Source organism: Brachypodium distachyon, chromosome 1 (assembly GCF_000005505.3).
Source record: "Brachypodium distachyon strain Bd21 chromosome 1, Brachypodium_distachyon_v3.0, whole genome shotgun sequence".
In the NCBI taxonomy this organism is placed as follows: domain Eukaryota; kingdom Viridiplantae; phylum Streptophyta; class Magnoliopsida; order Poales; family Poaceae; genus Brachypodium; species Brachypodium distachyon.
Window position 1 is genome coordinate 28,802,541 of NC_016131.3, and position 14,913 is coordinate 28,817,453.

The 14,913-nt window shown below is 53.1% G+C and overlaps 5 protein-coding genes across 5 annotated transcripts; 3 read left to right on the forward strand and 2 right to left on the reverse strand.

Annotated features, from left to right (window-relative positions):
• The first annotated feature begins 168 nt into the window (after positions 1 to 168).
• On the forward strand, positions 169 to 1,743 carry LOC100830266. The gene has a single exon (XM_003560415.4). It carries the CDS (start codon positions 544 to 546, stop codon positions 1,267 to 1,269), a length of 726 nt encoding a protein of 241 aa, XP_003560463.2. The 5' UTR covers positions 169 to 543; the 3' UTR covers positions 1,270 to 1,743.
• A 1,846-nt stretch (positions 1,744 to 3,589) lies between these two features.
• On the forward strand, positions 3,590 to 4,366 carry LOC100830574. Its single transcript, XM_003560416.3, has one exon. The coding sequence runs from the start codon at positions 3,614 to 3,616 to the stop codon at positions 4,220 to 4,222; it is 609 nt and encodes a 202-aa protein (XP_003560464.3). The 5' UTR covers positions 3,590 to 3,613; the 3' UTR covers positions 4,223 to 4,366.
• A 116-nt stretch (positions 4,367 to 4,482) lies between these two features.
• LOC100830882 lies at positions 4,483 to 5,099 on the reverse strand. The gene has a single exon (XM_010229034.3). The coding sequence runs from the start codon at positions 4,940 to 4,942 to the stop codon at positions 4,637 to 4,639; it is 306 nt and encodes a 101-aa protein (XP_010227336.1). The 5' UTR covers positions 4,943 to 5,099; the 3' UTR covers positions 4,483 to 4,636.
• A 2,901-nt stretch (positions 5,100 to 8,000) lies between these two features.
• Positions 8,001 to 10,000, forward strand: LOC100822206. Its single transcript, XM_003563389.4, has 2 exons — positions 8,001 to 8,188; positions 8,292 to 10,000. Exon 2 carries the CDS (start codon positions 8,303 to 8,305, stop codon positions 9,671 to 9,673), a length of 1,371 nt encoding a protein of 456 aa, XP_003563437.1. The 5' UTR covers positions 8,001 to 8,188; positions 8,292 to 8,302; the 3' UTR covers positions 9,674 to 10,000.
• Positions 10,001 to 10,914: 914 nt separating this feature from the next.
• LOC100831191 lies at positions 10,915 to 13,105 on the reverse strand. The gene has a single exon (XM_003560418.4). The coding sequence runs from the start codon at positions 12,898 to 12,900 to the stop codon at positions 11,095 to 11,097; it is 1,806 nt and encodes a 601-aa protein (XP_003560466.2). The 5' UTR covers positions 12,901 to 13,105; the 3' UTR covers positions 10,915 to 11,094.
• Positions 13,106 to 14,913: the final 1,808 nt, after the last annotated feature.

The window sequence follows — 14,913 nt, forward strand, 5'->3', positions numbered from 1 at the left end:
TAATTAACAGTAAACGCAAGCCACGACTTGTGCGCGGTAAATGAACATTCGCCCACGCCACAACCATGCGGATCATGCGAGCTTCGGCGTTTTAGAAGCCCAAATCCAGCTGGCACTCACCAATTTAATTTCGAGGCAGCAAGCAAACGTAGGGTTGCTTCCCCGACAGGTAATTCAGGGGAAAAGAAGGCAAGCACAGATACCCTCCTCTCCAGCTCTCCTTTGCCTTCCCTTATTGGCAAAACTACACGCAAAAAGTTTTGCGCGCGGGGGAGGGGCATATTCTTAGCTCGCGCCTTAAACCAGTTCAAATACTTGGCTTCTCTGCTTCTTCCATTTATTCCGTACCATCTTCCTCCTCCTCCTCCATTTGACCTGACTAAGCCCTGGATTGACATTCTCCCTGCGCCCAAGTAGTAGTGTTGTTCAATTCATGCATGCTACGTGGGCAGTAGCTTCAAGAAAGAACCGTCGACCTCTGGGCAGAACGTGGGCGTCGCTAAATACACGCAAAGAACACCACATTTCTTCTCCGCAGCCAGCATGCTGGGAGGCGCCGTGCACCGACGTCCTCTGGCCACGATGCTGCAGCAATACTGCAGGAGCCCCGTACCGGCAGCAGCCTTCCTCGCCGTAGCCGGCGTCCGCATTAATGCTGCGACGCCGAGAGGCGGCGATAAGCGGCGGGGAATGCACGTGGGCGGCGGCGGGGGCTCGTTGTGGAGGAAGCCGGAGGCGGGGCGTCTGAAGCTCAACTTCGACGGGTCGTCGCGGCAGCACGTGTCCTCCCGGAGCGCGAGCATCGGCGGCGTGGTGCGCGACCACGAGGGGAGGTTCGTGCTGGGCTACGCGGAGCGGATCGGGAAGGGGTCCACGAGCTCGGTGGCGGAGCTGGCGGCGCTCAAGCGCGGGCTGGAGCTGGCGCTGGAGCACGGGTGGCGCGGCCGGGCGCTGTGGGTCGAGGGCGACGCCATGGCCGCCGTGGACGCCGCGCGCGGGAAGGGGAGAAGAAGGGTCGTCAGTGGAAGGGCGGAGGAGGACCGGAGGCTGTGCGTGGAGATCGCCGAGATGCTGCCGCTGCTCGAGACGGACGACGAGGAAGAGGAAGATGGGGGCATTATGGTCGTGTCGCACGTGGGAAGGGCAGGGAACACGGTGGCGCACGGGTTCGCGAGGCTCGGGCACGGCGCGGCGAGGCCCAAGGTGTGGCGCGGGGTGCCGCCGGCCGAGGTGATGAAGCACCTGCATCGGGACGCCCAGGGGGAGTAGATCGGCACGTACGCACGTACGGGTACGGCTGCGCGTGGAAATGTTTGTGCATACGTGATTTCCCGCGCGCAGTTCGATTTGTGCAGCGGTGACTATTTGTTCGTGGACATGCATATGTGTCCATTCGTTTGGTATTTAGTTTTGCAGAAAATTTGTACAGCAAATTAACCAGCAATTGTATATATGCCGGCTTGGGAGTATATTCAAAACCGGATTTGTGTTCCGTCGTATACATGGAACGAGCCATTAGTGGATTTTATAGCATGTATACTTTTTCGAACCGGACTCCGAAGGACTCAATCCTTAATTAAGCAGATGAAAATTGTCCAGTTAATTTAACGGAAATCCGGGCTAAAATCGTAAACAAACGTTCACAGTGTCAACATGAAACATGTCAACTCCACAAACACTCTGGCCAACCTGTCTACCCACACACATTCCACGCACAATGCTGAAAGAAAAAACGATGCCGAGGCATGGCACGCAAATGTCATCGTCATCACACAAACACTCGTCCTGAGCTGGCGACTCCGACTTCACCGCGACCAACCAACAACGGAGTCCCTGTCCCAATAGGCGTGCAAGCTCGTGTCGGCCTATGCCAAACAGTTAGCCACTCACGTCGGCAACACTGCAGCACCGATTCTGATGGCGAGCTTCGTAGAGGCAATATGCAAGGCTCGTGCCGACAAGACCTCCCAGACCGGACCACCCATCACCAAGTTATCGTCATCACACATCACTCCTCTGATCTCCTCTGAGCTGGCGACTCCGACTTCCCAGCGATGAAGCAAAACCAACCATAGAGAGCCAACGGACATGTCGGATGACCGACTACCAAAACCATTGCCGCAGCCCAAACTCAACTCAACACCGTCGTCAATGCCACAAAAGATGCGAACGAACACCTCGCTGAAAAACCGCCTTTCACCACTGGTCCCCGCCTGACGTCATCTCCAAAAGCGATGCCACCAAGGAGGGAAGTGGCGCATTGCGCCGCCATCGTCCGATCCACGCCACTAGTTCTGAGGTTTCCCCTGAAGCTCGGTCGACAAGAGAAGAATACCAATGCCACAAGAACGATGCCTCCAAGGAGGTAAATGACGCCCGCGGGTGTTACCATCGTTGGCTCAAGCCGAAGCTGTAGCACGGGCTTTCGCCGAGGCCTGCTCCGCCGCTCCCAACACAAGCAACCATTGAACCTGCAAGAACCCCTGCCACCACACACACCCACGAAGGGGTAGCACCACAAGGCCGCAATGGAAGATCCAATGCCGTCCAAACAAGCGTCTCGAACACCTCACCGAAGCGGCAGAACCTCCAGAGGATGGGAAGGGCGAGCCGAGGAAGACCGCAGTCTGCCGCTGCACCGAGAAGACACCCGCCATCCAACAAGCACCACGCCTACTGCCGCTGCCTCCAGGCCGCAGCCAAGCCCGACCGGGGCCAGATCCGGCCGGATCCAAGCCACCGGAAGAGGCCGAGCCGCAGCCCCCTCGCTGCAGCGCCGCCCACGGCAGCAGGAACGGACCCAATGCCCCGCTGCCTCCAGGCCGCAGCAGCAAGCCACCGCTGCCCTTGAGCCCGCGAAGCCCGTCGCAGCACCATCCGCAGCCGCCGACCCGTGCCGTCGGCAGCCCGCCCGCTGCCGCCGCCTTGCGCAGCTCGCAGCGCCACCGCTGCCGCCTTCTCGCGCAGCCCCCGCGAAGGAGAAGACGCCCCGCCGTCGCCGTCCTCGAGGGCCAGCCGGACTTGGCCGTCGGATCTCTCAGGCGGCGGCGAGGAGGAGGCTGGCCGGAGGAGAAAGCTGGCGGCGGCTAGGTTGGTCGCCTCCCGAGCCGCCCCGTGAGGAGCGACGCGAGGGCCAGGTCCTTCCGCGAGGCGCACAATGACATGAACAATGAGGAAATGATATAGTATGTATACGTGACAAAATGTGGATGCGCGCTCGGTTTATGGCTTTCCGGACCAAATACACGTGCCCGTTAGGTTTCCCGCTATGTGTATGAAAACTCAGAAGTCAGAAGACGAACAATTTCAGGTTTTCCATAATTTTGCACGTCACGCAATGGTTTGAAAGCATTCTAGCTTGTAAACGCGACAGAGACAAAGCCTTTTAGGTTCTTTGAGTTCTTCCACATTTTATACTCCTACGCTTTGATATTCTCCAAGTCCTCTTAAGTGGGGTAGCTGAAGAATCCTCTTGTATTCAAACTGGATCTTTCAACGCAATCGCTATAAAAGTTCAGCCAAGCATTGCTGCACCAGCACCTCTTCTGAAGAACGTACTGTACACGTACGCGTGCAGGCTTGATCGATGGCGCCCAAACCCAAATCGGCGACGATGAAGGGCAAGCGCCCGAGTGCCCCGAACCTGCAACAACGCGGCTCGGCGTGCATATGGATGAAGCCGAAGGCAGGCCGGCTGAAGCTCAACTTCGACGGCTCGTCCAAGTCCACGAGCGCGAGCATCGGCGGCGTGGTCCGGGACCACAATGGCAACTTCGTGCTGGGCTACGCGGAGAGCATCGGCAAGGCGACGAGCTCCGTGGCGGAGCTGGCCGCGCTCCGGCGCGTGCTCGAGCTAGCGCTGGAGAACGGGTGGCGGGACATCTGTGTCGAGGGTGATTTCAAGACCGCCGTGGATGACATCACGAGCGGCGCGCGTGTCCGGGCGACCAAGGATCTGGAGCAGATCAAGAAGATAGCCGAGATGCTCCCGCGGATCGGCAAGGCGTCCGTGTCGCACGTGCCCCGGAGGGGCAACAGTGTCGCTGACGGCTTCGCCGAGCTCGGGCACATGGGGGCGTCGCGGCGGCGGTTGTGGCGCGAAGTCCCGCCGAACGAGGTGCTGGTACGCCTTCGCCGAGATGCCAAGGGAGAAAAGAAGAAGAAGAAGAAGAAGAAGAAGAAGAAGAAGGAGAAGAGGTCAGATGCCAAGGGACATAGCTGATCGGGCGCGTATGGGGCTGATATTGATTGCAGGAGTTCTGCCATTCCTGCAAATGTTCGGAAATTTAGGGGGATATTCGGAGCCCCACCGAAAATTGCAGGAGTTTCCTCAAGACTGATCAGCCGAAGCCGGAAGGTTTCAGTTATGCTAACAGTCGTTGACTCGTCGGCTTCCGGCCTGAGAATGGGAATGTTCAAGAGCGAGTAGGTATGGCATTCCGATTTATCACTTGTCAGTTCGCATCAAGTCAGAGGACGGGGTATATTTCAAAATCTTGATTTTGAAATATATATCTCGATTTTCATTTTACAGCACACCATTCGCGGATGGCCGAGATTAGGAAGAAACAGAAAACAGAGAAGCTGGAATCTCATGGAAGTAGAACAACAAAGGGACAGCGCGCGGGGTAACAAATTAATTGGGTCCCCAGCAGACGAGGTGATGCGCCTTTTGCAACTTCTCTTCCTCCGATCTCCTGGGCCGGGTGGGCCGGGCGCGAGCGGCGGCAGCAGAGGCACCGGTGGCACCATTGCCCGCGGCGGGCACGGAGGAGGCTGGTGAGGAGAGGGAGGCCGGGACGGCGACCTTGGCGCGGCGGTAGAGGGAGCGGAGCGCGTAGTCCCAGCGGCAGAGCCCCGCCTGGTCCTTGAGCGCCTCCACCGCCGCCATGCTCGTCGCCACCACCAGCGACGACGCCTTCTTGCTCGCCCACGAGCTCATCTCTTCTTTGCGGAGATCTCTTCTCTGTGTACTACTTACTACCTCCGGTCGATCGATTCCTGGACTCCGGTGATCCCCTGTCTTGTACGGGGAAGTTTGCAGAGGTTGATTGCGCTGGCGTTTTGCTCCGGTTGATGCTGTGTGTTGCTGCTACGACGGGGATGGGCGGTGGCGTTTTATATGCGTGCGCGTGGATTATTGGGCCAGAAATGGTGGGTCTGGGAAACAGGGGGCTCCGTTGCTGGTTTCGGACGTAGACCACACCCGGATTCCGAAAAACCAGGGGTGGGGTTCTAGTTTGGACTCAACCAGTGGGCTCTCTTTCCCTTGTTGTGTACGCACCGCACCGGGTCGCCTTAGTCGGGTGCACGTGCAAACAGACCGCCTCCCGCGCCGCACGGTCGGCACCCACCGGTTTCGGTGCAAGCGGCTGGCTTGGCGTCTTCCCTGGATTCGTTCGCGCCGTCTCGTCGTTTCTCCAACGGGCCAAAAGAAACCCGTGGACTCTCGCGCGCTCCCGTCCAGCAGAGTTCGGCCGGCCCCAGAGGAATGAGCCAGTACGTGCCCCGTGTGTGTATAAATCGCGCACAAGTTTCCAGGAGGAGAAACCAGCGAGCGATAGCTGAAGCAAAGCCACATAGGAGCCTGCTGTGCACCCCGTCAGTTCTGTAAACTTGAGGTCAGGTGTCTCCGTCCGTGTGTGCAGAGACTGCAGGGGCGTCGATCAGACCGGGTGGGCGGCCGGCATGTGCGACGGGCGGGAGTGCAAGCGGGAGTCCGCCGTCCGCACGTCGCTGCGGCGCCTCCACGGCAACAACACGGGCGAGCCGCACTACTACACGCACGCGCCCCCTGCAGCGGCAGCAGCCCCGCGCGCTGAGGCAGACGACGATAACGCGGTGGAGGCAACAAGGGCGAGCTCGTGGAAGCAGGCGGGGCAGCGGGAGATGACGCCGCGGCGGACGGCGGAGATTGCGAGGACGGAGAAGCTCCTGCACTTGCTCCTCTGGGGACCTAATTAAAACTGCGGGATCTATAACGAGCCAAACTCGCTACCTATTTCATCCCTTAAAACTGACCCCGCCCGCCCATCCTGGCACGTCTAGGTGTCTCCCATCAGTCATGCGCGTGCAACGAGCCATCAATCAAACCGTTCCGGCCTTTTGATCTTCTTACGAGCGGCAAGACCGGGAAGCTTTGTACTCTTTTTGCCTTGCAGAACTAGTATGTGAGTTGCTGCTATTTAAATTTACCGTTATACCATGCATATGTGATTAAGTTTGAGAAGTTTTCTGAAAAGAAGGGTAACCTTCGGCTTCTACGTTGACTGATGCACACGTTGAGTGAGAAGATTATAATGTCCCGTGCCAATCAAACCATTCATGTTTTTCTCATCCTAATTGCTTTTAGGATGATCCAACAGAAGTCGTGGCTGATAGATAGCCGTCGCCGATTTTTAAATCTTACACCAAAGAATAAGAAAAGTTTCTTTTAGGGGAAGAATAAGAAAATATATGAAACGAGGCGTATGGATTAGTGTCCTAACCTGCAACAAAAATCTTTTTTTTAGAATTGCAACAAAAAATCTAATACCCGTCATCTAGTGGATTTTTTTAGAGCAACGATCTGATTTTATTGATTCATGAGACAAAATACAAAAGATCGATACACGAACAAACACAAATATCAAAGATACTCAACAAAACTAAAAGCTTCATTGTAGTCCTCAAAGTAAACTTCTCTTTATCCACCCTTCGCATCTTCATGCTTCTCCACGTATTTGTTGACAAAATTGCAGAATATGATGTTTGCACAAGCTGGATTAACCTCGGAGGTTTTGAAAAACCGCATGAACCGCCCACCTCAAACGGTGAGAACCTAAAACGTTGAAGGCAACATGGCCGGGGTCATATCCCTTGCAATACAAGCTGTAAAACTGTTTCTGCGTCGATGAATCAACAAGAAAAAAAACCAAAAACACGAAAAGACGTGTCATGAGAACCACTGACTCCATGATATAGGTTACAACGCCTGCACCTGGACGAGGAAGAAGCCAGAGAAGCAATCTTCTAGACGACGACATCTCCATCATCAAGACGCCTAACAAAAAAAGGTAGCAAACTGAGTGCCAGACGTTGATCCATGGTTCTCTCATCTCTCAATGCCTGATAGCCGTGAGAGACGAGGGGAACTGTTGTAGATTGAAACTTCCTCGAAGACAGCGGCGACGGCTAGGGTTTCCTGTTGCAACGGAGGTCTTCCCGCTGTCTAGTAATACAGTGGGCTGTTAAACTTACTGGGCCGTGTGTTGCAAAATGGATTCAGCGGCCCATTAATTTCACTGGAAGAGAGTCCATGCTCCGTAGGCTCATAGGTGTCCCTTTTCTCTACTGGAAAAATGGATGCATCTTTAATCTTTTCGCAGAGAACACAACGGTCAAAGTTTTTTTCTCTTTCTTTGCTTCACTTTGCACCGTCAAAAGCATTCACCATTTTTTAGACACCTCGCTACTTAGGCTACTACTACGACATGGCGTGCGAAGGAGTGACAGAATTCAGCAATGAAACTCACAAGCCATGAGTCATGACGTGTCGTTAAGCTATCACTTCTGCGTGGTCTTGCTGGGACATTTTGAATTCAGATCGTCCGAGCACTCAAACCGGAGGGAAATACGGGAACTTTGGCCATATTCTACGCGGGTTCCGTGCAATCCACGTCGCCAGTTTTGTATCACACGCTGGCACCATCCTTGATTTTTTTGCCTGTGGAAACTTGGAACTGGAGTATACATACACGCATTGCCCCCAGAAACGAGACGAACATAGGAGTGTACATACACGTAAGCTAAACTCTTTAAAAAAATAAATCAAGGACGGTGTAGAATGTACGAGAAACGACTTTCTTTCCCTATCATTTTTAATCGGCAAAAAGCTGAGAAGGAGCGGAGTTTGGTGGTTGCAAGTGCAACGTCTAGTGCTGCGATGCGCTCCAGCGTTCCAGCGTACGACTGACGCTCTCCCCTTCCGCTCCCGAAGCCCCCAACGGTCGAATCAGACCCGCCTCTTAAACCCACTTCTCCGCCTTCCCCGCATTGCATCCTCCTCCCCACTTCCCCATTTCATTCAGCCCAGAAATTTCAAAAGCAAAAACGAGAAGAAAAAAAATCCCCTCGCAAATCCAATCCAATTCAATCGATCCTCGAATCACGCCGGAGGAGCAGGAATCGGCTCGTCGTCTCCATCCAGGTACCCACCCCCGCCCGATCCGCTCTCCGATTTTGACCTCGCGCGCTGTCGCTGGCCATTGCTTTCCGTCGCCCCCCTGATCTCTCCGCTCACGCTGCTGCAGCGGCGGCGGCGATGGAGGAGGACCCACTGATACCGCTGGTGCACGTCTGGAACAACGCGGCCTTCGACGACTCTTCTTCCTCGTCCTCCGCCAACGCATGGCTCGCGCACGCCACCCCCGTCCGCAGGGGCGAGAAGGAGAACCGCCGCCCGGAGCGCGAGGAGGAGGACGACGACGTCGAGGCCGAGATCGGCAACATCGAGGCGGAGATCCTGCGGCTCTCCTCTCGCCTCCACCACCTGCGCACATCCAGGGGGCTCGACTCCGAGACCTTCAAGCGGGACGCCGCCGCGACGAAGCTGCGGCCGCGGCCGCGGGCGAGGGGGCTCAGCCTTGGCCCCCTCGACGCCGCCTCCGCCGCTGCCAACCCTAACCTGCTCCCGCAGAAGCAGTCGCCGGTCGCCGCCCAGAAGCTGAAGCCGACCAAGCAGTTTCCGGCGGCGACGCGGGGCAGGGGGCTCAGCCTTGGCCCCCTCGACATCGCCGCCGCAAACCCTAGGGTCCCCGCGGCTCAGCAGCAGCAGCAGAAGCAGGGTCCCGCTGCCAGCCGGATTCTGAAGCCGATCAAGGAGCCCCCGATGCAGCGTCGCAGGGGCGTCAGCCTCGGCCCATTGGAGATTCAGCAAGGTGTCAGCAGCAAGCCTGCGGCGGCGGCGGCGGGTCGGGTCAAGCCGTTCTCCAACAAATTGAATGCCATCCGAGAAGAAGGCCAGTCTTCCAGGCAATCCACAGTCCCTACCAAGCTATGGCCGTCGAGCAATGCCAAGCCCACCCTGGACAGTAAGCAAGGAGTACCGGCAAGTAAAGCAAAGGCGAGGAGCGCCAGCATGAGCCCCAGGTCGAAGAGGCAGTCCATTGCCAAGGGTAGGGGCATGGCGGCATTTGGGCCTCCCAAGATGGTTGATGAGCTCACGCCCAAAGGTGGCATGAATCACATTAGCAATACATCCACTTGCAAGAGGCCGTCAGGGGGTTCAAAGGTCAGGGTTGTCCCGAGCCGCTACAGCCTCATGCCTGGCGCGTCTCTGGGACTTGGAACACAAGAGAAGCGGCGCAAGGACTCTCTCACGGGGTCGACAGGGGATGCGAGTCAGAGGGAGGAGATCAGAACGATGCCTGCTGAGCCTTGCAATGATGAGCTATCTCCTGAATCAATTGACAAGGTTGCTGAGTTGCTGCCTAGGATCAGGACCATGCCACCTCCTGATGAGACTCCCCGTGACTCGGGGTGTGCCAAGCGAGTTGCTGATTTGGCTGGGAAGCGGTCTTTCTTCACGGCGGCAGCGGGCGGCGGAGATTCCGTTCTGTCCTACCAGGCGCGAGTCCTTGAAGTCGAAGCACCAGAGGAGGCAGCAGCTGAAGCTTTGAGCAATGAGCAGTAGTATGATCTTGATCCATCAGCTCAGCTTGCCCTTCTTCATGATTGTTCAGAGTGCCTGCTTAACTTGAGCATTTTGGTGAGGCTTTTTGCAGTGTGTTACATAGTCTAGTATTCCATTCATATCTCATGCTTTGTTTGCCGATTCTTTTGTCAAGTCCTACCAGAGTGTGAAGACCTTTTAACAGGTGTAGTATAACCTGTTACCTGTAAGTTTGTTTCTAGTTTTTGAGTAAGTGTGTGTCATGGTGTGGTACTGAAACCTTTTGTCTGGAATGCAAGAGGATATCCTGCTCCAAAGCTTGCTGAAATGGTTCCCTTTATATGCAAATATCTGACTAGCAGCATCTTTAGTTAATTTGTGGAGTAAATTTTGCACAAGTTCACTTCAGCAGACATGTGTTCTGTTACAAACTCTAGTTTCAGCACAACTGCAGTTCATGCATCGTTGATAAGAGACATAACAATAATTGTAAAAATGGAGGATTCTTGACAATAACAAGTGTTCTCAATTAAAATAAACAAGGGGATGGATGGACTGAGCAGGCATGAACCCAAATTCATTGCAAGTTCAGTGTTACGAGTCCACTAAATACTTATTAATTTAGGAGGCACGTAAACATCCATACTTCACTCTGCAGGGAAAATTACTGACTCTGCAAACTAAGCTAGTTAATTTGGCCCACAAGGCACAAACAGCTAGCCAGCTAGGAGCCTGGATAAGCAATTGCTGTAGATTCACATGCCCGTCTTGAAGTATCACGGGATGCTTAAATAGAGGGGGCAAGATAAAGAATCTGTAAGTGAATAGGACAGCATGTTCTTGTCTTAATACTTTTGATGGTCACACCATGTTCTATGGCGTTTTGCAGTAATGAAGTAACACTTATGGGTTAATCCGTTAGTTTGGTTGCTTGCTAACTCCCACTTGGTACTGAGTCTTGACAAACTGGTGAGGTGCCAAAGTCTGTGTTTGGATTATTTGGTATGTAGTACAGAAAGCTTGCTGGACTTGTCAGAGTTGACGGTTCAGCGTACATTATTATGTCTGAAACAAGACTTGCCCACGCCAATTCCTTTGAGTATTCTTGCTTGCCAAAAGGAAAAAAATGATCATAGAATCAATTGTTTGATGAAGTTACTCATCTGTGGTTTATGGTCTTATTTTGCTGTTGTGTATTTGAGGAAGAACCACTGGGTTTACATGTCACAACTGCAAAATTATTCCTAGTAGATAGTTCCATGGGTTGAGACAAAGCTTAACTTTCACTGAAGTTGCAATATACAATATAAAGGAATTACAAATATGACAAGAAAATTTAGGAAGAACTATAGACAGCAAATCAAATATACTAAAGCTATCAAGGGGGTGTTTAGTAAAGCAGAGCAAAGACATCTGAGGAAAGAAGGGAGTCAGAAAATAACTTAAGCACTCCATATTCTGCTGAACATTGTCTGCAATCTGTTATTGGCTAGCTTCTTAACGACCTTCTTTGCATCAAAGTCCCCGCAATCTGCCAGCTCTTTCAGGTTACTGAAATGCTCTGACGACACGATCTTCTTCCTACCACTGGTGGTGTCTGCCAAGGACATGATAGCAGAAAGGATCAGGCCCTTTGCCATCAACTTGCCCTCTGCAGGGTCAAGCAGCTGCAGCAGCCTGTCCAAATTATCGCCGTCTTGGATGAAAATGGCGCGATTGGGATGAAGCAACAGCAAGCTGTAAAGCACTTGAACTGCCATCTCTCGGACTCGAAAAGATTTCGCTCCAAGCAAGCTTGTGAGGGCACAGAAATACCCTGTCCTGCCCATCATCCTGCTGTACTCCTCAGAAACCTCGGAGAGATGCCTCAGGATCTTGAGTGTGCACTCGAGGATGGTGTAGTCGCCATTGTTGAGGTAGAAGAGAAGCCAGCCAAGGACATCTGAGCTGAGGAGATCATCCATGGAGTTGACAGATGAGAAGCAGAAGAACCAGATGGCTGCAAGAGCAACCTCCCTGGCCTTATAAGAATAAGGAAGGTCAGGGTATATCAGCTGGAGCAGTGACTGGATCACCCCCATGCCGATCGCTTCTTCCCGGACGTCGGCATCATCCAGAGCCATGGAATGGAGCAGCTCGACGGCGCCGAGCTTGCGGGCTTCTTCCTTCTTCTGAGAGAGCTTCACCAGCTCAGTGACCACACCTTGCTCCACCATGAACATCTTCACTTCTTCCACCCTGCTCAGGTTCCTCAGCACCGCGAACGACGAGCAGAGCAGTCTGCCGCTGCTGCCGGCATCGGAGCAGGCATGGAGCAGCGTCGTGACGCCGCCGTGCGCGCACACGGCCCACACGTTGTCGGAGTTCTCCGTCAGCTCCCTCAGCGCCTGAGCCGCTCTCTCCCTGGCAACCATAGTGTCAGAGTTCTCCAGCAGCTGGACGAGCGGCGCAATCACGCCGGCCTTGACCAGCATTCCCCTGTAGGTGTCGGAGCTTGCAACAATGGCGACGGCGCCCACGGCCTCTTCCTGGACGCGCGCGTCTCTCGACTCGAGGAAGCCGGCGAGCACAGTGACACCGTCGTCGACGTCGAGAGCCACGACTCTCACGCAGGCTTCGTCTTCCGACATGAGCTCGCCGATGGTGGCCAGCGCCTGGATTCTTTGGACAGGGCCACCGATCCTGATCCTGGAGAAGAGGTCTTTCAGGAAGAAGGTCTTCTCGCCGATGCCGGCGTGGATGCCGGGTCTCACGGCGACGATGGCCTGCGACAGTGGCGATGGCGTGCCGAAGGAGACCATCTCCTTGAGCTGCTTCACGTGTGCCTCCAGCTTGGAGCTCAGGCTGTCCATGTCGCTCCTCAGGCGAAGCCTCCCGCCCTTGTACGACCCCTCGCTGCACTGGGTGGCAACAGCTTGGATGCTGCTCACGGTGTCTGAAGCCGACTGCAGAAACTGAACCAGCACATCATCTTCGCCGTCGACGATGGTGCCGAAACCGCCGCCACGCAGAGAATTCAGGCCGGAGCAGAGCTGCTGGAGCTTGGCCTTGACGGATTGCCACTTAGCTGGGAACTGTGGGATGGAGCAGGTCAGGGAAGACGATGCCAAGGACTCGAGTACCTTGAGTGCCTCACCATGGCCGGCTGCTCCTGGCACCTCTGCTTCTACAGCTTCTCCCATCTCAGCAACCATGGCAACCAAACCAACAACACCACTGTCTTCCTTCTGCTGCCTATGTAGAAGCATGCATCTTGAGGAATGAGGAGGCTCTCTTATTGGGACTGGGATTTTGCAACTGATAATGAGGTTTGGTTGCAAGGAGTTGGGACTTGGGACTTGAAGAACTCCAACTATTAATGGAGGTGTTTGCTGCAGGTATGTGACAAAATGTTAGTTTTGTACCAGTAGCCACCCGTGTGCAGTGTGCTGCACTGCATTGTTAGGGTAGATATAGATGGGTAGCTCTGGTTGGTTGGTGCTTGCACCTGCCCTCACCCATCTCTGATCTGTCTTCTTGTTACCACTACCCCTCTTGCCTTGCTGCCTCCTTTTGGTCTCTTCCACTGGAATCTTGCTGCTCTCTCCAAAATCTTCAAGCCCTCATCTTAATTTTCTAATCTACTCAATAAAGTAATTTAATTGTCTAACTGAAAAACGGGATGATTGGATGAGATCAGTGGGTTGGTTGAGTGTGTGCAGAAGAATTGCAGAGTGGCGAACGACGCCCTCAGCTAGCTACTCCGCTAGCTCATCATGCAGGCTCAGTTTCTTTGGAAAGTGGGGATCATGGGATACAGTTAAGGGTTGGTGATTATGCAGGTTGCTCATTATGGATTTCAGAATTTGTTGCAGCCAGCCATCATCAAGCATGTGTACCTTTGCCCCGAGTTTAATAACGGCAAAAGCTTTACGCTTCCCCTTCCTGTTTAAGTACTAGTATCCCGTGAATTGTGCTGTGCCCTGGGGACGGAATGGAAGCTGCTGTGCTGTTGGGAGTACCTAACTAACCTGAGCCGTAGCTCCGTATGGTATGATACGTGAAGGTAAAGCCACAGTACAGGAACTGAAGAACACCTACTCACTCTATTCTGGTCATCAGTTCATTATTTCTTTTTGTTTTTCTTAACAGCATCTGCTCGTTATTTCTGTTCTGTACTGGGGACGTGTTTGCTGACAGATAAAAAAAATGTCTAAGAACAAACTTAGAAAAAGAAACACAACTTAGACCACAGATTTCTGTTACAATATATTTACAAAAATGTAGGAAAATTACATGCTACACAGGTACTTTGGAGAAAAATCCACCTATACCATTTTCAAGTATCTATCTAATCTAAATACTTTTTAACATGTTAGTAATATAATATTTTTTTTCTGGAAACCTGACTACCTATTTGTAAGCCGACAACAGCTAGACAACTGGAGGGAAAAATAAGCAAACATGGGGCTACAAACCACTGGCAGAGCATTCACCTGGCAATTGGCAGGCTAGAGAACATTTGAAGTCTTAATTTTGGCTTGTGATTGTAGGATCTGGACCAGGACATGCTGCAAAACCAAGGCACTCGATAAGATACAGAGGCAAGATCACAGCAATTCACAAGTGCGCGCGAGTCTGTTCAGGTGTGCCTTGGACTTCAAGCTTAGGGGGGGTCTTCATATTCTTTCTTGGAAAAGATTAGAGGGGAGCAGGCCTACATGTTTTTTCTTTAAGTGTTTCCTCTTTTGCTTCTCATTTGATGAAATCTGTATTGTAGATGAACTTTTTTTTTATGAAATCTGAAGAGGGGCAGGAGACATGCATTGATCTGGGCGTGTGTAAATGTCCACTTTTTGTACGTCAGCCGCCATGAAAGGAAGAAGAAACGCTGCAGAGGTACATCTAGTACATATTGAGATCCCAAAATATCCCCCTTTTCGGTGGAAAAGATTCAGTGACCCCGAGAACTTAGACCCGTTTCAAGCACATTCATCCCTTTTCCTTGAAACTTACACAAGTTTTCGTTCAAGTTTATTCAAACATAATACAGGAAAAACTAGCCATTTCTCCGAATCAAAAACCAAAATTTCAGCTGCGCCAATTAATATGGAACGGAGGGAGTAGTACCCTGGAACGGCGTACACGTACATGTGAGCAGGAAATGGACCATTACATGTGAGCAGGAAATGGACCATTCGCTCACGCTCAACGTACAACATCTGGTAACCAACGAATAATGCTTACTTTTACCCGTAGAGGACCATCATGCATACATTACC